This window comes from Fukomys damarensis, unplaced genomic scaffold, assembly GCF_012274545.1.
Source record: "Fukomys damarensis isolate Sample0158 unplaced genomic scaffold, DMR_v1.0_HiC HiC_scaffold_38, whole genome shotgun sequence".
NCBI classification, from domain to species: domain Eukaryota; kingdom Metazoa; phylum Chordata; class Mammalia; order Rodentia; family Bathyergidae; genus Fukomys; species Fukomys damarensis.
In genome coordinates, this window is record NW_022900950.1 from 23173105 (window position 1) to 23197818 (window position 24714).

The following is a 24714-nucleotide window of genomic DNA, read 5'->3' on the forward strand; positions in this document are numbered from 1 at the left end:
TAAAATGGAATATTACTCAGCCATAAAGAGCGAGAGAATAGATTCATTCATAGGAAAATGGATACATATTGAAGATATACTCCTAAGTGAAATAAATAAGTCCCACATGTGTAAATACCAAATAGTTTCCCTGGTGTGAATATTCTGCAACAATGCATAAGATTCTAATAAGATTACTGACATTTAGAAATGGGAGGAAAGGAGGTAAAGGTGTAGGGAAGCTGTGATACGTAGGGGAAGAACAAAAAGGGAAAAGAAAAAAATGTGAGAGAATGAAAAGATGAAAATAAAGTGTTTGTAGATGGGGAGGGGAGGAGGGGGTGAAGGGAGGGCAGAGGTAAGGGGAAAAATGAGAATCAAGACTTGCCATGTAAAGTTACATGATCCCAACAATGAATGTAACTGTACTGTATCCCTAAATGTACCAATAAACTCAATAAAAAAAAAATTGTTCACAGGGGTAATGGCAGAAAAATTCCCAAGCAAGAGAAAAGAATTTGACCTACAGATAAGTGAGGCATATAGGGCTCCAACAAGTCATGATAAAAAAAAGAGAAGAATCTACACCTAGGTCAATGAATGTAACTGTACTGTATCCCTAAATGTACCAATAAACTCAATAAAAAAAAAATTGTTCACAGGGGTAATGGCAGAAAAATTCCCAAGCAAGAGAAAAGAATTTGACCTACAGATAAGTGAGGCATATAGGGCTCCAACAAGTCATGATAAAAAAAAGAGAAAAGAATCTACACCTAGGCATATATTAGTGAAGAGTCTAGAAACTAAACAAAAGAAAAAAATTCTACAAGCAGTTAGAAAAAAAGAAATAAACCACATATAAAGAAAAGCCCATCAGAATCACAGCAGACTTCTCAACACAAACTCCCAAGTAAAGAAGAGCTTGGAGTGTTGTATTCCAAGCCCCTAAAGGAAAACAACCTCCAATCGAAATTGATATGCCCTGCAAAACTATCTTTCAAAATTGATGGAGAAATTAGCTACTTTCATGACAAAGAACACTTGAGAACCTTCATGAATACCAAACCAGCACTCCAAAAAATTTTTAAACAATACCCTAGGAAAAGACAATGAGGATAATCACTCCAGTAAGCACAGCAGAATAAGTCCATCAGGAATGACAAGAAGTTAAATGTGAAGAGGAGACTCTAACAAAAACAAAAAGTCATGACAAGGTTAAGTCAATACATATCAGTTATAACTGTCAATGTTAATGGTCTCGATTCACCAATACAAAGAAACAGACTGGCAGAATGGGTCAAGAAGCAAGATCCAGCAATATGCTGCTTACAAGAAACACATTTAAAAAAGAATTTACAGACTAAAAGTTAAAGGGTGGAAACAAATACTCCATGTGATAGGAACTTGAAAAAAAGCAGGAATAGCTATACTATTTGCATATCAAATGGATTTCAAACCAACACTGAGTAAGAGGGACACTACATCCTTGGAAAGAGGAAATTGAAGAGAAAGAGATGATGATCATAAATACATATGCACAATATACTAGTGTACCCAAGTATATAAAACAAATACTAATGGACATGAAAAATCGAGCACTAATACAATAATAGTGGGGGAACTCAATACCCCATTGTCACAAATAGATCAATTACACAAAATAAACAATGAAATACTAGAACTCAATCAAACCCTGAACAAATGAACATAATAGATGTTTGCAGAGTGTTCCACCCCATGAAATCAGACTACACATTCCTTTCCGCTGCACATGGGTTGTTCTCCAAAATGGACCACATATATGCTCATAGAACATGTTTTAGTATATCATCATATACTGTATATCATAACACCATAGTGTGATAAAATTGGAGATCAAAAGTAAAAGAAACAAGAATTTCATAAACACATAGAAATTGAACAACACACTTCTGAATAACCAATGGCCCACAGAATAAATTTGAGAAGAAGTCACACAGTTTCTAAAATTAAATGAAAAATGTCAATACAACACATGGAAATCTATGGGACACAATAAAAGCAGTCTTAGAGAAATTCATGGCAGTGAATACTCATAGCAGGAAAACAGAGTGAGCTCAAATAAACAACCTGATGTTTGGCCCAGGGATTTAGCTCGGTTAAAGCTCATACAAGGGAGGAATATATAAATATTAGAACAGAAATCAATGCAACAGAGACTAAGAGAATGAGACAAAAAAATCAATGAAGCAAAGAGTTTGTTATTTGAAAGAATAAAATTGACAAACATTTAGCCAATCTTATGAAATAAAGGAAAGAAAAGACCCAAATCCATGCAATTAGAAACAAAATGGGTGATATTACAATGGACCCAGTAGAAATCCTATAAATATTAGAACAGAAATCAATGCAACAGAGACTAAGAGAATGAGACAAAAAAATCAATGAAGCAAAGAGTTTGTTATTTGAAAGAATAAAATTGACAAACATTTAGCCAATCTTATGAAATAAAGGAAAGAAAAGACCCAAATCCATGCAATTAGAAACAAAATGGGTGATATTACAATGGACCCAGTAGAAATCCAAAGGGTCATCAATACCGACTTTAAGAACCAATACACCAATAAAATAGAAAATACAGAAGAAATTAACACATTCCTAGAAACATATGAGTTACCAAAGTTCAATGAAAAATACCTAGAGAACCCAATATTGGTCAATAAAACTTAAGATGTAATTAAAAACTTACCAGCTAAGAAAAGCCTCGATACTGATGGCTTCACTGCTGAATTCTACAAGACATTTAGAGAGTAGCTATGGCAACTACTGTTCAAACTCTTCAATGAAATTGAAAGGGAAGCAATATTTGCAAGTTCATCCCTAGAAGCAAGCATCACCTTGATTCCAAAACCAGAAGAAGATCCAACCAAAATTAACAGCTATAGGCTAATCTCCCTAATGAGTATAGATGGAAAAATCCTCAATAAGATACTAGCAAACAGAATGCAGAAGGCCATCAAGATCATATGATCTGTGGCTGGGGATTTAGCTCAGTGATTCCACCACCTGCCTCACAAGTGCAAAGTCCCAAGTTTGGTCCCTGGTTTAAAAAATAAAGATCATATGATCTAACCAAGTGGAATTCATCCCGAAGGTGCAGGGATTTGCTAACATATACAAATCAATAAATGTAATACACTATCTTAATAGAGAAAAGGACAAGATCATCTCAATAGATGCAGAAAAAAACACTTGACAAAATTGAACATGTATTCATGATAAAAGAAAAAAATTGGAAGAAACAGTCTTTACCTGACCTTGATAAAAGCCGTTTATGAAACAGCAACAGCCAATATCATATAAAATTGTAAAAAAATGAAATTCTTCAGAGTAAAATCAGGAATAAGACAAGGATGTCCACCATCACCACTCCAATTGAATATAGTTCTGGAGCATTAGCCACAGCAATTAGATAAGTCTTTCTAAAAGGAATAAAAATAGGAAATGAATTTAAATTGTCATTATTTGGAGATGACATAATACTCTATATAGAAGTCCTCAAGAACACCACCAAACATCTTCTAGACTTAATAACCAAATTCAGTAGAGTAGCTGGATACATGGTCAACATACACACACACACACACACACACACACACACACACACACACACAAACAAACAAAACAATAGGCTTTCTGTACATGAACAACAGACTCACTGAAAGAGGAATGGGAGAAACAACTGACTTCTCAATAGCACCTAAAACAATGCAATTCCTAGGAATCAACCTAACAAAATTACAGACCTCTATTCTTAAAATTGTAGCACTCTGAAAAAAGAGATGGATGAGAATATCAGTAAATGGAAAGACACCCCTTGCCTCTGGGTAGGAAGAACCAATATAGTGAAAATGGCCATACCTACAAAACTGCTCTGTAAATTCAATGCATTCCCAATTACAATTCCAGCAGCATACTTAACAGCCCTTGAGAAAACAATCCAAAAATTCACTTGGAACAAGAAGAGACCTAGAATAGCAAAAACAATTCTAGGCAACAAAGACAAGGGAGGGGGTATCAATCCCCAACTTGAAACTATATTACAAGGCTACTGTGATAAATGCAGCATGATACTGATAAAGAAACAGACCTGAGGATCAGTGGAATAGATTAGAAGATGCAGGAACACCTCCAGACACACTCAACCACCTCATCTTCAACAAAGGAGTCAAACACTCTTACTGGAGGAAAGACAGCCTCTTTATTAAATGGTGCTGGGAAAATCGTTTCAACTTTCTAAAGATTAAAACTAGGTCTCTATCTCTCACCATGCACTAAACTAAAATCAAAATGGATGAACGATCTAAATATTAAAACAGAAACACTAAATCAGCTGAAAGAGAGTTTAGGTAGAACTCATGAAGATAATGGCACAGGAAAAGATTTCATGAACAAAACTTCAGTCACACGTGAACTAGCACAAACAATCAACATGCAGAATCTCTTGAAGACATAGTTATATACAATGACTTTATGAACAAACTCCTATAGCATGGGAAATATTACAAAGAATCAATAATTAGGATCTCATCTTATTAAAAGGCTTCAGCACAGCAAGAGAAACCAACTGCATGAAGAGACAAACCATAATTTGGGAAAAAAAATTTACCAGCTATTTCTCAGAAAAGGTCTACTATCTATGATACATAAAAAATTTTTAAAAATCAGACCTTCCCCATTTAAACACCCAATCCCAAAATGGGCATCTGACATGAACAAACATTTCTCGGACAACTGAGTAAAAATAGCAAATAAACATACGAAAAAATATTGAACATCACTGGTCACTCAAGCAATGCAAAGGAAAACAACACTGAGATTCCACCTCACCCCAGAAAAAATTACTGCTATTATAAAATCAACCAATAACTAATGCTGATGGGGTTATAGGGAAAAAGAAACCCTTCTCCACTGTTGGTGGGAGTGTAGACTTATGTAACCACTGTGGAAATTAGTATGGAGATACCTCAAAGAAGTAGGATTGAAGGTCTCATTTGACCTGGCTATTCCTCTGCTGGATATCTTCCCAAAGAACTAAAAGAACCTATACCACAGTGATGTATGTGCACCCATATTTATGGCAGAGAAGTTTGTAATGGCTAAAACTTAGAAACAATTGCTCATCAACTGGAGACTGGATAAAGAAAATGTGGGTTTGTTTTATTTTTTTATAAAATGGAGTACTACTCAGACATAAAGAATGAGAAATTAGAGACATTTAAAGCTAAATGGATGCACATTGAAGTGATACTCTTAAGTGAAATAAATAGGACACACATGTATAAATACCAAATAGTTTCCCTGGTGTGAGAAACTGAACATATAAATAAGTACCAAAAGGTATAATAGATAATGTGAAATAGGAAGAAAAGGTCCAAAGGGGAAAGGGAAGTGAGAGGGGTTGGGGAAAGCAAAGAAGGGAATGAATAAATATGAGAAAATGAAAAAATGGAAAGAAATATTTTGTAAACAGAGAGGGGTGGAAGGGTTGAAGGCAGGTCAGGCAAAAGGGGAAAAATTAAGAACCAAGATACATTATGTAAAGGTACAAATTTTCAATGATGAATGTCATTATATTGTATACTGAAAATGTACCAGTAAAATTAATGAATAAAAATGAAGTTCCTGGTTATTTTGGATTTTTGTCACATAACTTTAGACCTTGCTCCTATGGTTACAGGTACCAAATTAATAGTTACCACTATTTGTCAGTTTCTAGCCTGTACTCGATGCTACTGTTGTTGTTAGTTGTACTACTTTAGCCAGGTTATCATGCCTGCTGTAGTCAGTGTTTTCCTTGGTATGACAACACTGATTGTCTGGGGTTGTAACTCTCACTATAGTCTACTACCAAAAGGCTGGGTGCTGAACCAAAAAGACAATAAATTATCATACCTACTAAATTTGGAAGGTAGGATCTTGGAATGGATACAAAAATCAACAGCCAGCTACACCTAGAAGACATCTCTGAGGAATAGACATTTCCTAGGGAAGCTTTGATACTATTGATAAAGCTATATACCATAAGAAATTTAGAAGCATAAACACAGAAAACAAATTAAAATAGAATAAATAGAATAAACAAATAAAAATAGAAAATGACAAGATGCAGAAGCAAATTGCAACCCCAGGCCTCCAGCCCATGCAGGACAAGTCCAAGGGAGAATGACACAGAGGAAATCAGAAGCCTCGCAGCTGAAATTTTCTGAAATGGTAGCAGCAGCAGAAAAAAACAAAAACAAACAAACAAAAAAAACAGATGAATGAGGCTATAGAGAAAATCAGATTAGTGGCACTATACCAGTACTGCAAAAAAAAAAATCAGATTAGGAATAATCTCTCAGGAAAGAGAGAGAGAGAGAGAGAGAGAGAGAGAGAGAGAGAGAGAGAGAGAGAGAGGATGATCAAAATGAAGGCCCTACCCAGTGAATCTAGAATAGACACAGATTAAAAATAAATAGAGGAGCTTAGGAAAACAATGGAAACAATGAATCCCCAACGTAGGAGACAAACTGCAACAGATTCAAAAAGATATCTAAAAATTCCATTGACTGTATATGTAACCAATTGATCCAAAGCAAGGACAGAACATCAGATCTGGAAGACACGATTGTGGTTAGCAAACAAGAAAAGAAAGATTTCTTAAAAATAGAAAGGGACCATGAAAAATCAATCCAACAGCTGCAAGATGACACAAAGAAGAACAACATAAGATTGATGGGAGATAATGAGAAAGAAGGAAACAGTGCAAAAGCCATTAAAAAAACCTGTTCACAGAAGTAATGTCAGAAAACTACACACACATGGCAAAAGAATTTGACATGTGAATAAGTGACACATATAGAACTTCAACTAGTCATGACCAAAATAAATCTACCTCAAACCATATAATAAGCAAGATCCCTGAAATTCAACAGAAGAACACAATATTAAAATCTATTAGAGGAAAGAAACAAAATCCGTATAAGGAAAGCCCATCAGAATCATAGCAGATTTCTCAATACAAAACCTTAATTTCACTTACAGTGAAGTGTTTCGATTTCTGAAAGAAAACAACCTCGAACCCAGGTTGTTGTATGCTACTAAACTACCTTTCAAAATCAATGGAGAAATAAGAAACTTTCATGACAAAGAACAACTGAAGAAATTTGTGACTACCAAACCAGCTTTCCAAGATGTTCTAACGGATATTTTAGAATGAAATAACAAAGACTACAATTCCAAAAACAGCAACAGAAGCCATTAGGCAAGGTAAGCAATTAAACAGAGGGGAAAGACAGGGAACCAATAAGAGGAAAATAATATGACAAGACTAAGCCAATAGGTATCAGTTATAACCATAAATGTAAATGGTCTCAATTCACCAAACTAAAGAAACAGATAGGCAGAGTGGATCAAGAAACAAGATCAAACAATATGCTGCATACATAAAACACATTTAACTCCAAAAGAAATGTATAGATTGAAAGTCAAACAATGGAAAACAATATTCCATGTAATAGGAACATGGAAAAAAGTGGAGTAGCTATCCTATTTGCAGGTAAAGTGGATTTTAAGCCAAGTCTGTTCAACAGACAAATAAGGTCACCACATATTTGTTAAGAGAAAAGCCCAAGTGGAAGAGTTGACAATCATACATATCTATGAACCAAATACTGGTGAACCCAACTGTATAAGACAAATATTAATGAACATGAAATATCAAATAAGCACGAACACAATTGTAATAGGGAACCTCAATCCCCACTATCAGAAATAGACAGATCAACTAGACCAAAAAAAAAAATCAACAAATATCAGAATCAAACCACACCTGTGAACAAATGTACGTAGTAGATGTCTAGTGTCCCCCCTACACTCACACAACATCAGAATACATATTCTTCTCAGCTGTGCATAGAACATTCTCCAAAATACACCACATACTGGCCCATAGAACATGCTTAAGTAAATGCCAAAGAAATGAAATTATCCCATACATACTATTGGACCACAGTGCAATGAAATTGAAAATCAGTGTCAAAAGAGACCACAAAAACTCCATAAACACATAGAAATTAAATAGCATCGTCCCAAACAACCAGTGAGTCACAGATAAATTTTTTTTAAAAGTAAACAGTATCTACAATTAAATGATAATGTTGACATAACATACTGGAACTGAGATGGAAATTGATAGTAGTAAACTTGTGCATCAGGAAAACAGAGTGATATAAAATAAACAGCCTAATGTTGAACCTCAAACTTTTGGAAAAAGAAGAGCAAGTCAAGCCCAAAGCTCACATGAGGGAGGAAATTATAAAGATTAAAACAGAAATCTATGCAACTGAGACTAAGAAAACAATACAAAGAGTCAATGAATCAAAGAGTTGGTGCTTTGAAAGATTAAATACAATTGATAACCCTTGGCCAACTTTATCCAAACAAAAGGAAAGGAAAGAGTCATATCCACACAGTTAGAAATGAAAACGGTGAAATCACAACAAATCCTGCAAAAATCCAGAAGATCATTGATACCTACTTTGAGAACCATTATTCTTATACAAAAGAAATGGACAAATTCCTAGATACATATGAATTATGAAAGCTAAATCAAGGATATAAAAATTCTAAATAACCCAGTATCAGTCAATGAAATTGAAAGTGTAATTAAAAACTTACCAACAAAGGAAAAACTAGGTTCTGATGGAATACCTGGTGAATTCCATAAGAAATTTAGGGAAAATCTAATGCCATTGGTCCTCAAACTCTTTAATGAAATGGAAAGGGAAACAATACTCTCAAAGTCATTCCTGGAAACAAGTATTACACTTATACCAAAATCAGAAAACATTTCAACCAAAAAGAGAACTACAGGTCAATTTTCCTAATGAACATTGATACAAAAATCTTCAATAAGATACTGGCAAACAGAATGCAGCAAATCATAAAGAAGATTGTACAACCAAGTAGGATTCATCCCAGTGATGCAGGGATGATTCAACATACGCATATCAACAAAAGTATATACCATATCAACAGAGTAAAGTATGTTGAATTCATTATAAAAACTTTACAAAAAATTGGAATGGATGGCCTTTATCTCTATTAGATAAAAGTCATCTATGACAAATCAGCAGCCAATATCATACTAAATGGTCAAAACTAAAAGCCTGTACTTTAAAATTAGGAGCAAGAAAAGGATGTCCACTATTACCACTCCTATTTAATACAGTTCTAGAAATATTAGCCAGAGCAATTAGACAAGAGAAAGAAATAAAGACAGGAAAAGAACAAATTAATGACATAATAATGTCATCTGTATAAAAGATCCCAGCACTCAGGAGGCTGAGGCAGCATGTTCTCTCTGAGTTCAAGACCAACCTGGGCTACATAATGAGTTCCAGGTCAGTCTCAACTACATAGTGAGACCCTGTCTCAAAAAAACAAACAAATCAGATATAAAAGATACCAAAAGACTTCTAGATTTAATAACCAAATTCAGTATTATAGCTGGATACCAAGTCAACACTCAAAAATCAGTGGTATTTCTATACAAAAATAAAAAAAACACTGAGAGAGAAATTAGGGAAACCACACCTTTCACAACAGCATTGAACAAAATGAAATACTTAGGAATCAATCTAACAAAATAAGTAAAAGTTCTTTACATTGAAAACTACAGCACTCTGAAAAAGGAGATTGAACAAGATACCAGAAAACGGAGAGATTTGCCTTCCTCTTGCGTAGGAAGATCCAACATAGTAAAAATGGCCATACTCCCAAAATTGTTATGCAGGGTTAATGCAATCTCAATCAAAATACCAATAGCATACCTTACAAGATTAGAGAACTCTACAATTTATTTGGAACCAGAAGAGACCTAGATTAGCAAAAGTAATTCTGGGCAACAAAGACAAGTCAGGAAACATCAGAATCTCTGATTTTAAATCATAGTTCAAAGCTACTGATAAAAACATCACAGTACTGGCAATAGAACAGATATGAGCATCAATAGAAGACTGGAAGATGTAGAAACAACTCCAAATACACTCAGCCACCTTATTTTCCACAAAATGGCCAAACACCTTCATTGGAAGATAGACTCTTTAATAAATGGTGCTGGAAAAACTGGCTTTTCACATGCCAAAGACTAATACTAGACCCATGTCTCTCACCATGCACTAAGCTCCTTCCCATAATACTGCATCCCACTTAAAAATATGGCTTCAACCACCAAAAGACAACCTTCTTCCCAACATACCCCCTTTCGTATCAAAAGAGTAACCTGATACTTGCTGTCTTCTAGCAACTAGTAATGTCATAGGTTCCTCCTAGCGATGTCACAAGCTCCCCCAATCCCTAGCCACTATATCACTCAACCCCACCCAGCTCCTATAATCCCCACCCCTATAAAAAGAGCTCCCCCTGTGTCAGCCATATTGTTTTTAGACAGCTGGGCAGATCATCCCTACAATAAAGGCTTGTTGTGGTTCTGGTCTGGTCTTTGTTTTCAGCTTTTTTACCTGACAAAAATGTATGAAAATCTCTTCCTGAACTCTATATTCTTGTTCTAAGGAAAACAAATCAGACTTAGCCTTGTACAGCACATTGGGGTTAAGTGTGTTTGTTTTAAAGTTCAGATGTGTATATATTCATCTTATACAATTAATCATCCCTCATAACTCTCTACCCAGTTCCTATTGCTCTATCAATGAAATAATTTAGGAAGAGCATATCATGGAAATTTTAATTAACACTAAAGTAATGTCTGGTTTTATTCTGTTTTAGTAAATAGTATCAATTTCTGATATGAAATTCTTCCAGATGTTCTAGTAATGACCATGGAAAAGAAAAGAAAAAATACGGGTAACACAGGTCCTTCTGAAAGCAACCTCTACACAAAGCAGGTTTGCATTTCAGGGCAATGATATGTATAATTAAACCAGCCTGACTGAGCATTTCCCTGGGCTAGGCCTGGATGAGAGCCTTCTGGGAACACCTGATACTGATACTGTCCCCACCACAGCTTTCATGGCAACATGGGGCATTCTTATCATCCCCATATAAACCTGGGACATCCATCTAGGTCCTCAAGGTGAGTACTCACTGCCCAACAGCCACCAATTATATGTCAAGCCATTTAGAAGGCCACCAGGCAGTGTGGTTGCAAATGTTCCTGACAACTTCACACACACTGCCTTCCAGAAGCATCAGCCATGATGGCCTCCACTCTGGGCCTCAAACAGGCCTTGTGTTGGGTAGGATGTGCCCTGGCCATAGGGGTTGGGGGATCACATTATAAGGAGAGCTCCACAAGAAGGCTCTTCCTGTTAATCCAGCTCAATGTCCACCACACCCAGTCCCACTATCATATTATATCTTTCCTCTTCACATCTCCGAGAAGACAGCAGCCTCTCTTCCTGTTTATGAGTTCTCTGAAGGGACAGCTTTGTCATGCTTGTTCATTCCTCACTCACTGCACCTGCCACAGTGCCTGGGGGACAGCATGTGCTCCATGAAAGGCACAAGAAGGGAATGAAGTAATGAACTCTTCTCTGAAGTTCACAATATGAGCTTGATGGACAGGAGAGTCTGAAGGCAGCCATCATGGCCCATATCATGTCCACTTACAGAGAACCAGAACAGTGTCTGTCAGCTCCACAGGCTGGAATGAGTCCTTTACCGCCCTGTGTTTCCTCAGTGAGCTCCACCATGAAATGAGGAAATCACCACTTACATTAGCCTCAACTTCACGATGCAGAATGAAGCTTTAATGAAGTCACACCATGCTGCCTCCTCCTTGCTCAGAAGTCACAAGAAGCTTATGAGCAGCCCAGGGAGGCACTGCAAAATAACCAGTGTTATACTGGCTACCATGCTACTCGCTCCAATCTGTATTCAAAGACCTCCTCGAATTGTAGCTTGGAATGGAATCTTTTGAGTAGAAAAAACCACAGCAAGATTCTAGAATGCCTGTGCTTAAAATAAACTCAAAGCTAAAATGATAGCATCAAGTTGAAACTGTGCTTAACCTTGAGAGAAGAAGGTCATGCAGTGAAGTACTAAACTTGTCTTTCACTGCTTGGGGGATCTCAAGGATCCTGGATGTCTTGCTGGGCAGTGAGTTTTTGCCTTTGACAGTTTTGGACTCTGGTTCAAACTACCACTGGATAGTTTAAAAATAAGACTTAGCAGGCTGGGTATTTAGCTAAGTGGTCCCACCTCCTGCCTCACAAGCACAAGGTCCCGAGTTGGAACCTCAGTACCCCCCCCCCAAATAGGACTTAGCTGTGGGCCACTAGAATTTGGGTCACTAGATAGTTTTTAAAAAGAACTTCGGGCTATTGTTAATTGTGCCAATCTCTAGGGAAATTGGAGCGCAAAGGCATTAGTATGTGAGACTTCCTTGAGGGCTGGAGACCAGCAGTCTCTGCACAGGCCACATGTGACCAATTTTCAATAAAAACTCATGAAACTAAAGTCTTGGGTCCCATCTGGAGACACTCAGACACTGTGGCCATGGGAAGTTAGCATCAGGCTGTATGTAATGCCACCAGCAGAGGACAGCAGCATCTTCACACTTGGTTTCCTCCTTTACTCTGCCCCAGGCATCCCTTGTGATTTCATACCTAATTCTGACCTACAATAAGCTGCTCACATGAGTATGATCACTCTAACCCAATGTGGGCCTAGTCCCTCCCCACCAGGTTAGCCCATGTTTTAAGAGAGACAGTTTTCTTTGTTTTTTTTAAAAGGATAATATTTGTTTCTTCAATATGAAAAAGTAACCATAATAGGATTTTAGATATGGATAAACAATGTTCCAACAATCTTTGTTCTTTTCTTAGTGACTCATTTCTTTCTACTTTGGCTGCAAGGAAACAGGAGCAATGGGAATGGTCCATTCAAAGCCGGACTCTGGGAAGTGGAAAGGCAAGTAAAATGTGGTCCTTGGCCCATTGCTAGACCCTGTGGTTAAGACAGAGAAGAACAAGGGCAGGCAAGGCTCAGGAGAAGCCACCCTGGACTCTGGGTCAGCCTGGTGAAAGGCTTCACCGACACTGCCAAATCTTCTCCAAAAGGATGTCAGAGGGCACAGGCAGAGGCCAGCTTGTGTGGCAAGGTCACCCAGTGGCAGACCAACTGTGGTACTGTCATCACAGGAGGTTGATCTGAGCTCCTAACACTAGCCAAGAGAGGCCAGGGCAGAAACATCTGTGGATAAAAGTCCTGCATAAAATGGCCAGGTCAAGTACCAGCTGTGGGCAGAGAAATCACATTGTTGACAAGTGAAATGTCCTGAGGCCCAGAGACATCTGCTTGCCTGCCAAAGGCTGCCACAGTAGTGGCCTTGGGCAAGAAGAAGTGCTCATAGCTCTAATGCATCAAGGTAGCCCAGAGGCTGTGCCTGCTCCGAGTAGTCCATTATAGCTGGTACACACTACGACTGTATTAAGAAAGACCTGAGATGCCCTGGAATTGGGGCCAGCAGAAATGATCCATGGGCCAGAAAGGATGCAGGTTAAAGGCTGGGAAGGGCAGGCTAGAAGAAAAAACATGGGTGGAAAAAGGAGGGACCTCCCCTCTCCCCAAGCAAGCTAAAACCCCATGTTGGAGAGAGACAGCAGTGTGCCATACAGCACACATATTAAATAATGACAAACACAATTCAGAGTAACTAAGAAACCAAAAAGAGCACTTACAGGGCTGGGGGTAAAACTGATCTGTTTAACCAATGCAGAAAATAAGGATCTGTCGGGGAGGCATGGGAAAGACCTGGACCTAGAGACGAGTGTTTGTGTATGTGGATTCAAAGAAAGGAGTAGCTTGAGGTAGAAGCTTGAGAAAGAAAAAGCAAGAGAGGGAGAAAGAATGAAAGAGGAAAAGAGGAAGGGAGAGGAAGAGCAGGAGACCCAATAGCAGAAGAAACATGTTGAACTTTTAAACTGGACTTGAGGCGCTTGCAGTTTGGTAGGTGGGACAACTGAAGTGTATATTGCCACCTACTGTAACATTCCTTAATTACAGATCCAAGGAGACTGCTAATCCTAAAAGCTGACAAAGTAAAGCCTTAGAATAAGCATCGTATTTGATTAGGAATGCAGTAGTAGTAGAAGTTTGCTAAGTCATTAGAAGAGTAAAAATGTCTCAAATTATGTTCTTTGAAGTAAGGGAAATTGACTAGATATTGATAGGATATTCGTTAGGTTTACACGATACACACACATAGGTATGGCTGTACTCTCTGTCTGCATCTCTCCTCTGTATTTATGATGAATCATTGGCTTCCTTTGCAGAGAGACAGAGTGGGCTACTCAAGAAGTCTGTGATCTTTCCCTGAAAAGGAGCCCCTGGCCACCACAGGACCCCAGTACCTGCAGTCCCCTACTGGTTAAAGGCTCTTCTGCTGCCTCACTGCCCATATTATTGCAGGAAAGGATGAATCTATGAATCACTGGTGTCCCTTCAGTTCCCTCCAGCTGAGAAATCCACTGCAGGGACAGAAAGAAACATTTCCTAGATCCACAGTCCCCAAACACTTCTCCAGACCAAGAAGTTGCTCTGAGTTACACCTAGACTGGGAGACTACAGGGAGATGGGGCTGAGATACATGGTCTGAACCTGTGTGAGCTTCCAGGGGTCACCCTCCTTTTCCTGGCTTCTCTGAAATGCAGCTGCCCTGAGCATCCTGCTTCTGTGCCAGTAGGTGGGGCTCGTGTACAAGTGTGAGGTGTGATTAAAAAATGGTGTTTAATTTTTTTAAAAAACTACAGTGAAAGACAAATTGCCAGGAATGTCCCTCGAGATACTCCCTCTTACTTTGAACCCACTTATCCCAGTGTTCTTGCCACTTTCTCCAAATCTTCTTTCATGAGTGTCTTTAGCTGTTCTGTTGTGGGTGCCTCAGTGTATAAAACGGATTAAAAATGTTTCCTTTTCGTAGTCATTTTAAATTTAGAGAAAGGTAGAGGCTACATGGTGCCAGATCCAGGGAATAAGGTAAATGAGGACACATCATTATGTCTCCACAAGCCTTTCTGTTGGATGGAACTAAGCAGGCGCATTCACTGTATTCATCTTACCGTATAATGACACTCAGGAATGAGGACTTCCAGAACTGCTTCAGGAAGTGCCAAGAATGATGAATTAACTGCGTCAAGCGTGGGTGAGGGATAATTTGAGGAGGATGACTGGAAATATTTCTTTTAGTATAATATATCTAATTTAAATATTCACTGTATAATTTAATCATCCCTTGTATGTCATCCAAGATATGGGTCTGAGTTCAGGGAAAGGTTCCTGCTGAGGCATCATGGGTACAGGGACAGGTGTCTCTTCTTTGCCTGATTTTCTCACACAGTGCCAGCCCATCCCCCTGGCCTCCACGCTGGCTGCCCAAACCGAGTTTCTCTAGAGCCCAAGCCCAAGTGGGTGAACAGGATGGTGAGTGGACACTGACAGCTAGAGTTCTTGGGGCACCTTCTGTGGTGCTGGTGGGGCTCTCAGATTTTTCAGCTGGCCTCTTGTACACAAAGGAGAAGCAATCTCAGGCTGAAAGAAGAGATGCAAAAGAGAAAGGAGATAAATGAGTAGAGAGAAGCCAGCCATGAACCCAGACAGAGCGCAGTGACCAAGGTCCATTTCTCCACAGTACACCACCCTGTCATCTTCTGGGAATTTCTCCTCAAATACCAGGGAAGAATCTTGCAGATACTGTTAAAGGAGGCCATTTAACATGAGGAAAAATTGTCTAGCAAAGCTAAGGCTTAGGACACACTATCAAAATGTAGATTTAGAATTTTACCTGATTTATCATCAAATGGTTTTGCATTCAAATATACTTGGTTGATTCATTAAAGCAAATTATTATGATTCTGAAGAACTTGATCATATATCAAAGTTTTATATCAAATTAGCCAAGAAGGGTCAAACTGATATGTGAGTAAACAAGTAGAACCACTTAAAAATTTTCCTTAAAAAGCCAAAATAATTATTGTCTCTTATTCATTTACAAAGTGAGAGTTTTTAAAGTAACTGACAGTGGATATTTTACTATTTAAAATGTTGAGTGAGGTAAAAGACCAAAATAAAGTGAGAGTTAAAAGTCCTAGGCATTTCAAAAGTAAACTCTAACTTGGAGAAATCAGGATTATTACTTCCATCTTATGAAAAGCACTATCTCATAGCCATGATACAATCTGCTTGGAGAAGGTGGTGTGTGCTTAACAACAGCTTTCCCTCAGAATCGTTCCTTTCCTCTTTTCCTTTTCCAGTTGTGATTAATGTGGGGATTGGAAGGTTGTGTGTGTGTGTGTGTGTGTGTGTGTGTGTGTTTCACTACTTTATTCTTTGTCGTTAAAGGTCATTACAAATGTTTCTCTGGATAATGAGGGGAAAATAACAGGAATCAAATTCCACAACAACTTATGTATGTGACATTCATGACATCAAGGCAGCACTAGTCCAGTGATGTATGTATAACATATCACAGCTATTTTCCTGATCATATTTTCAGGTTCATTTGGAAATCCCACCAATAATTTAGAATATGCAGGCAAAAATTATATACATGTGATGTCATATGATTACTTCTTTCTCTTTATTCTTTAAAAAAAGAAAAATTGCAATGCAATCTTTATTGGCCCTAAATCATTCAGTGTCATAAGAGAGAGCCATGTCAGCATGCAGTTGTTTTAAAGCCTCATTACTGGGAATCTTACATCAGTTCTCCCAATGAGAGGGGAGATGCTAATCATTAAAAAGATAACTCCCACATGGGGAACACACTTCCTATAGAGGGGAGATGCTAATCATTAAAAAGATAACTCCCACATGGGGAACACACTTCCTATAGTCCTCATAGAAAGGTGGGAACAAGGGCAGGTGGTACTTGGAAATCATCTCTATCTACCCCACACTAGTACCAACCCATTCTCAAAGTAACAGCCCTACCTGTCAGCTATGCCAGACCAAAGGATCTGAAACTCAGTGGCTGCCAGGGTCACAGAACTAGAAATTGGCAGAGCAGAGATGGACCCATCTTGGCTCTCCTTCCCTCCTCTCCCCCAGCTTCACAATCTCATTGGAAACCCTTAGATCTGGTCATTCCTTGTGTGCCCTAAGAAGAGAATGGCTGTTCTGTACTGCACCTTGTTAATTTGCTTCTCCTGCCACACATGTGCTAGAAGATGAGAAACACCCACCCATAGACGCAGACACAAACCACCTCCCTTCTGATGCCCAAGTTGAAAAATCCAGCAGAGACATGGGCAGGCAGAACCATCACGTGCTCCCTCTTGAGTACCCACACCACAATCCTTTCCAGGGAATAGTGGCAGGTGGCAGAAGGGTCCTCTGCCATCACACACAGGCCACAATAAGCAGTGCACAAGCCAAACCCCCTGCACATGACATCTTCAGGCTCCCCTCACAGAGATCACATGAGCCCACAATGAGGTGTCAAGCCCCTGACCAAATAAATGACCTCCACTGTACTCCTGTATGAAGGCCAGAAAAGATCAAAGGTGACTGGAGGATTCTAATCTCTTTTCTTCATTAATTACATCATTCTCATGTCTTCTTCCAAGGCCCTCATAACATTCATGCTGTAATGTGGGGATCATAACGCTAATTAGTTCACCAAAGGCAGTAGAAATAGCAATTTAGAGAAAGGTGCTCATCCCTGAAGCTTGCTCTCCAGTTTATTTCTCAATATAACCCTTTGAAAGAATATAAACCAAAAAGGGTAGGCACTTCCTTTCTATTCTGCTTTGAGCAGAGAAGAGTCCAATGCAAGTCTTCACTAGAAATTTGAGGGTGCTTCCCAAAGTGGTCTCATTCTGTTTGATCAGCTATTGATAGTGAAAGAAATGACAGTACCAGCACCAACAATAACCTCACTGAATCTAAAAGACAGCAGCACTGAAAGGCAGATACTGGTTATCCCCACTCACAGACAGGCTCACTGAGGTTGAGAGAGTTTAGATACTTGTCCAAGGTTCCATGTCCTAGGTGGGTGTTGAGCCCTGGGAGACTGGAAAGCTTTGAGACATGGTCTCCCTCCATAGTACAGACAAGCCTTGAACTTTCTATATAATCTATAATGGTCTTGAACTTGTGATATTCCTGCTTCAACCTCCCCAGTGCTAGGATTACAGGCATGCATCACCACACCAATTCAACAAAACTCTTAAATTATCATGTTCTGCTGCTTCCCAGAAAATTTCAAGTGAATGTGTTAGATTCCTAATGATGCCTTGGTTGACCAAGTGCTGAACCCAATCTAATATTAAGGGACTGAAAATGCTCAAGACATGTTCTATACATGTATCAATTTCCTAGCATGAACAGAAACTATGAATTCTAAAGCTACACTAATAATTAAAAAAATGTTTAACAAATCTCTCAATTGCAATACAAAAAGAGTAGGGCCAATCTGGGGGTTTGTATCAGAAAGAGAAAGAAAGGAACCCAGAGAATTCAAATTATAACATAAAAATAGCTTGAAGGAGCTTAGGGCCGAATGATTTGGGGCCCAGTAGTCTGGCAGATACAACCATCCTCAGGGATCTGCAATGACAGAGACACTCCTTTTTCTAGCCCACTTGGAGCTACCTTTATAAAACTTTGTCTTCTTATGTCCAAAGATATAATAAAAGAAATAGCACATTTAATGAGAGCTGCAGGGGGGATAAATCAAGTGGTGGCAATTAAAAAGCAAAATAGCCTCTCTGTGTCTGCAGACAACAGCAGTTTCCTAATTTTAAGAGGCATAAGGAAATCACTTAAATAAGGGCTTCTGGGCTGCGGTGAGCTCATGCTTCTTACTTCTCATATACACACTGTGGTTATACCTATCAGCAGCCATAGCTCTTGAGGTCACAAGATTGTCTAGTAAATGGAAGCACACAGCTGGGCAAGAGTCATAAACCACAAGCACAGCCTCATAGCATGGAAGTCAGATCCAGGCCTCCTACCTGGCATGTGGCTTTATGTGGAAGTGGGTTAAATGGAATTAGAAAAAGGCCATGGAATAATTTCCTCCAATTTAAGCCCTTTTCCAAAGTCCTCTGATTCTATAAACAAAGTGGATGCTGGCCAAGAACTAAGGACTCCTCACTTTGATTCCCTATTTACTACATCCAGTTGGGTCTGGGGTAGACCAGCAGGCTAATCTGGGATGTTTCTTTGCTTGGAAAAAAACTGGGCTCACACAAACACCCATAGGAGCCAAGGTGATTAAAGACTTCATTTTAGCAAGCCACTCTATCCTAGACCTCTGTGATTTGAGCTGGAATTTGGGAAGACATTCCCAATCTTAACAGTAAAGCTAAAAATCCTGGAAAAAACCTCTAGAGAGTCATCAGTTACCCAGGAAAACTGAAGATACTGCAAAATACATAATTGCCTAGAGAAGACCACCTTGGAACACTTCCTGGAATTTCTTAACTGGGAACATGACATGGGGCAGAATCAGGACAGAATCAGTGGCTAGATATAATGGAGTAGGATTGTTCACTGTGGACCCTTGTTTACAAGGCCAGAGATTTAATATTCTGCCACCAGGTCATCTACCTTTGGTCTGTGACCCACTCATCCCCAGAAAATAGAGGTTACCTGTAGAACGTGACATAGTCCACCGTGGAGTGGCAGGTCTGAAACTCCCAGGACTTGATCTTCTGGCACTCTCGATGGGCTCGCAGCTTCACCCTCACTGTCCCACGGCACAGTTCAGGTACTGGTCTCCTCCATGGTTGGCTGCAGAATTCATTGGACTCCACCCTCCAAGACTCAGCAAAGTCATCCACACTGAACTTAAAGCTTCCATCTCTACCAATTAAGTCATCACGTTTATGTCCATTATAGTTGCCACAAAGACCACACAGCTTGCCCTTGAGATGAGGGGCAGCCATGACCTCTACAAAGCTGTCTCCATCCCAAGATATTTCCAAACCTAGAGAAGAGAGGAAAGCAGGATCAAGCATTCCTGGATCCCCTAATAATCCCCAAATGTACACATCTTTATAAACTATATGTGGCCATCATCCTGTAACAAGAACACAACAGTTCTATCCAAATTCTCAGCTAGCACACTAATCTTACCACACTAAAAATTATACAGATCATCACTTGTGGAACTTAGGATTTTAAACTATAAAATTTGCCTTTATAATATCTTATGTGTTCCTATTTTGATCTCTAATAACTACTCTTAGACTGATCATATTACTCCATGGTTTATATTTTTTGCCCCTATTTAAAGTATTTTTATTAGTTCAAACTATAACTTCATTTATCCAATGACTATTTTAAAATAAAGATAGCATTTGGGGGGGGTTGCTTATTTGTTTTTTTGTAGGATTTTTTTTTTTTTTTTGGTACTGGGGATTGAACTCACATCCTTGTGCTTGCAAAGCAGGCAGCAGAACCACTGAGCTAAATCTCCAGCCCAAGATAACATTTTTAAATGTTATTTTTACTTCTTTATCCAAAAATTTCCTCATGTAATTATTCTTCCAAATGCTAAAGGATTCCAAATTACCAAATAATTTGGTATAATAAGAATATAAAAGTGATGAACATATGAATAAAGCTTCTGAAGACATCGTCTACAAAGGCCAACGCTCATATAAATGGAATGTTTGCTCCTACATGATTTTATGGTTATTCCTGAAACAAACCACTGACCCTAGTTTCCAGGGGTTGAATTGTTGGGACACCTTCCTCTTCTCATCCCAGGATTCCAACCCTGGTGTGCTCTTTTAAGGTGGCTTGGAGGCCCAAATCAATGGACAGAAGTTTTCTTATCCTCATCATCCAGCCAGTTCTGCTTTGGTCATCAAGGACACTCTTTTTTTTTTTTGCTCCAGGAAAGAGGTAGCACAGATCCTTCTTGTCTTGCTAAACTGACTTTAAAGTCAGAGAGGGCTGTTCTGAACATGTGTACACTCCTCCTCCAGGAAGTCCAGGAACCATGTAAGCCAACAAGCTCTCTATACAGTGCTACTTCTCTGTCACATGGAGGACAGTGAGACTATGCTGCTACATGGTACAGGCCATCGGACTAGAGGTCAGGAAGAACCTCTCAGATCTATTCTACTAAAGTATGAGAGGACACCGCACAAGAGCAGGGGAGAACTTGGTGCAAAGCCTTGAGGTTTAACACAAAGCAAACTACAATTCCTCTAGTTTTCTATGTGTTAACTGTGTATGGGAACCTTTTCTTACTGTCCTCCTGGGATATGCTGCAGTATTACGCCCAGCACCCAGGCAGTGGGTGAACTGTGCACCAGCACACACAAAGCATTCCATGTATGAATGTCACAGGGCACCCACAGCAGAGCAATAAACCTTTCCACCCTGGGACTTCTCCATAGCCCCTGTCAGTCACTGCCATCTATGAGGTGACCACAGAGAAAAACTCTTTTTAATTATAGTCTTTCCCTCCTTGTGATTTTAAAATCTTACTCTCTCATCCTCCTGAAAATAAAGGAAGGCCTGAGCCTTTAAAAAAAAAAAAAAAAAAAGAAAAAAAGAAAGAAAATTGCTATCTCCCGGAATGCTTTCTTTGTCCTTGCTCCTAAAAGACTAAGATTAAGCTGATAAGCAAATGTTCAGAAGTTGGGGACAAGGCATCAGTGAGACAGGAGAAATAGAGTCAGGAGTGGAGGGGAAGAGGAACAGAGAGAGAGAGGGACAGTGAAAGATAAAACAATGGATCTCATCAGGATATGACTGGCACAAGGCAAGACATCAAGTGATGTAAGATCAGGAGGAAGTACCAACATGATACTCTCCAAGTCTGAACCAATTTGAGGGGCTAGAAGGCTGGCCACATGGCCTTGTGGCAAGATGGCCACACAAGCATATAAAACAAGGTTATTTCAGGGTGGTCTATTAGAAGGGAAACCCGGAGACTTAAAACTGGGGCTTTTGAGAAAGTAGCAGTAAAACCTACAGGGAAATCCCTGTATTGCAAATGGAAGAAGCCAAAGCATTCCAAATCTAAAGAAAATGGTGGAGAAGATGTCTTGGTTGGAAGAAGAGGTTGGATTCAGAAAAAGACATTGAACAGATTTGGAAAGTAAGAAATAAGAAGTGCATAGAAATGTCTCTTCTGGGAGTAAATAGATGAAGAGAAGACAGTTATGGGGACAGGTAAGGAGAAAAGAGCCAGATTACTACAATATCCTGTGGGTCTTCTGTGAGAGATTGTTGTCAATTCTGATAATTACAACGGGAATGCAAATTATTTCCATATCCTCCTACCTATCATCATCATCCAGCACATGGTATGGAATCAATAACTAAATGAATTCCACTTGCAATGTTGATGCATCAGATCTTTTAAACCCAAGTAAACATGATGTTTTTGCTAGTTAGACAATCATTCTAAAGGAGACAAGCAAACTATACAATATGGATTATAATATGTTCTCCAAGTTAGAGAAGAAACTTGGCCTGAGGAGCCTGTAGTCAGGTAGCTACAAGCAAAAGAAACAAGAGGATAAAATTAGTTTCATATGAAATCCAACTTTTAGAGCATAATCCCAAAGATTTTCCATGTTGTAAAATTTCCAAACTACAAATCTTTTTCCTAGACAACGAGCAAATACTGTTCTTCCAAGAAAAATAGAGTTGAGAATTTACCCCCAAAGGAGCACCTGTGTCATGACTGACAGTAACATAATAAATGTGAGCTTTGGGGTCCCTGAGTTCATGGGAATTTGGCTGATTGGTGTGTTCTTTCTTCACAGTGGACAAGTAGTCCTCTGTTTTCAACAAACTCTTCTCAAAGCCCATAACATCTCATCACAAGACATGGTCCTCAGAGTAAGAAAATAATTTACAAATTATCATCACTCTCCTTTCCCCTTTTTTCTTTGTTATTAAACCAAGAGGATTTTCACAGACTGATGCTAGGCTTTGTATAGGGGAGAGATGATTTGTTCTATTCTAGTGCCTTTGTCTATTGCTGTACCATTTATATATGTGTTTATATGAATACCTTTACCCTCTCTGGGAGTAAAATCCATGCAAAGTAGTTACAGTCATGAAGGCAAAACAAAGAACAACAACAAGAACAGAAAAACTACTAAGCTGTAATCGAGGGACTTACTTTTCCAAATGATATTTTAAATTGGCATCTTATGAGAGGGATGCATTGTGGAAGTGTTTGAGGGGTTAACCATAGTCCTTTCCACAGGTGGGCTTCGTTTTCCAATGTTCAGCATGGGAAACTTGGTAGAAACAACTGGCAGAGGCAGAAGGCTAAAGCTGAAGCCTATGCCCCTTCAGAGGATGTGAGCAGCAGCCACATTCCTCATGCTTTAGGAGAGAACTTCCTATTTTCCCTTCTTGCCGGTGAATGTTTTGTCAACTTGTTCTTCATTCTTCAAATGTATGACCTGGCTGCAGACCACTAGTCTAGTTTGATGTTGGTAGTGTTGTGTGGCTGTTCTTGTATTTTGTAATGTTTTGTTTGTCTGTTTATTTCTTTGCTTTGCTTTCTGATTACTGATGGTTTTGTTGGTGCTCACTTAAAGGGGAAAGGAGGTGCAAAACCTGAAGATGTACCACAGTGATATGTAAAACTGAGTAGTGTTCCTGATTGTGTTTCATATCACAATGGGTGGAGGATTTATTCTCTGGGTTCCAGTATAGTGTTCCACCAAAAATAAAAGTAAAACCCATGTTGCTCATAAGCCAATGCCTTCAGGTGATCTGATGTAAGACTTTCTTAGAGTTGATGAGGTACACACAATGCAGAAAGGAGGTATTTTTAAAAATAATTTGCTAAGTCCTGAGAGCTGGGGCCAGTGTGTTGTGAGGTGGCCAATGCTAAGTCTAAGCCTTGTCCTCTGCCAGTTGTTGGGGGATAAGCAGTAGGGCATAATTCCACACAAACTACATGACCACCTCTGCCCAGCTCTACCAGATTAATTCCATCCTGAAGGCTGAGTCTATCAACCACTGAGTAAGGACCCCTTCCTTTGCCTCCTCTTTTCCAACTGTAGGCTGTTTTGAAGTCACTATTTTGAGGACATTCCCCTTTGAGCAAACACACTTAGGAAACAAAACAGGGAATCTATGGAGGAGAAACCTTTTAGGAAATGCTGTGATATTTTAAGACAACTGATAGATGATAAAAAGAAGACAACCTTAGGGGGCAGAAACAGAGATGGCCAAACAAGGGTAGAAGTGTAATTGTCTGGAAATCAAGTTGTTTTACTCAAGGGATGAACACAGAGTAAGCAGAGTGCCCAGAACAAAGCTCCTCCCAAGAAGCAGAAGGCTTGTGTGACCTGTGTGCACTGTCCAGTTGAGTGTGGAGGGTATCATAAAATTACTTGCATCATGGAAAGAGAGATGGAAAAATAAAAGAAGTTACAAAACTTTATTATAATACTAGAGTAGTTAAATTCACTAATCTGATTATAATATCTGTGATTCATTATTATTTGCTTAGCAGCCTTGCCCTTTTGCTTAGTTTTACAATATGGAATACTTGCAAAGAACAGGCTTATTCCATGAGGCTTTGCCAGTTGTGCATGGAACATCATTGAACTTTCTGGGCTTTTAGTACTGTAATCTTGAGGGAACCAGGACAGAGTGGAGAACTGGGCTGTGCTTAATCATTTCTGTATTGCCAGAATCCACTGTGTTGGTCTGGTTTGCAAACAGAAAGGTAAGGTGCTTCTAATTAATGTCATG

The 24714-nt window shown here is 39.0% G+C and overlaps 1 protein-coding gene across 2 annotated transcripts in view; it reads right to left on the minus strand.

Moving 5' to 3' along the window:
* Window positions 1-24714, minus strand: part of LOC104868874 (BMP-binding endothelial regulator protein) — a 221046-nt gene that overhangs the window by 53171 nt on the left and 143161 nt on the right. For both annotated transcript variants that reach the window (XM_010633862.3, XM_033760005.1), the window contains one exon: window positions 19618-19954. In XM_010633862.3, the coding sequence (XP_010632164.1) occupies window positions 19618-19954 (337 nt within the window). The remainder of the gene's footprint in view (window positions 1-19617; window positions 19955-24714) is intronic.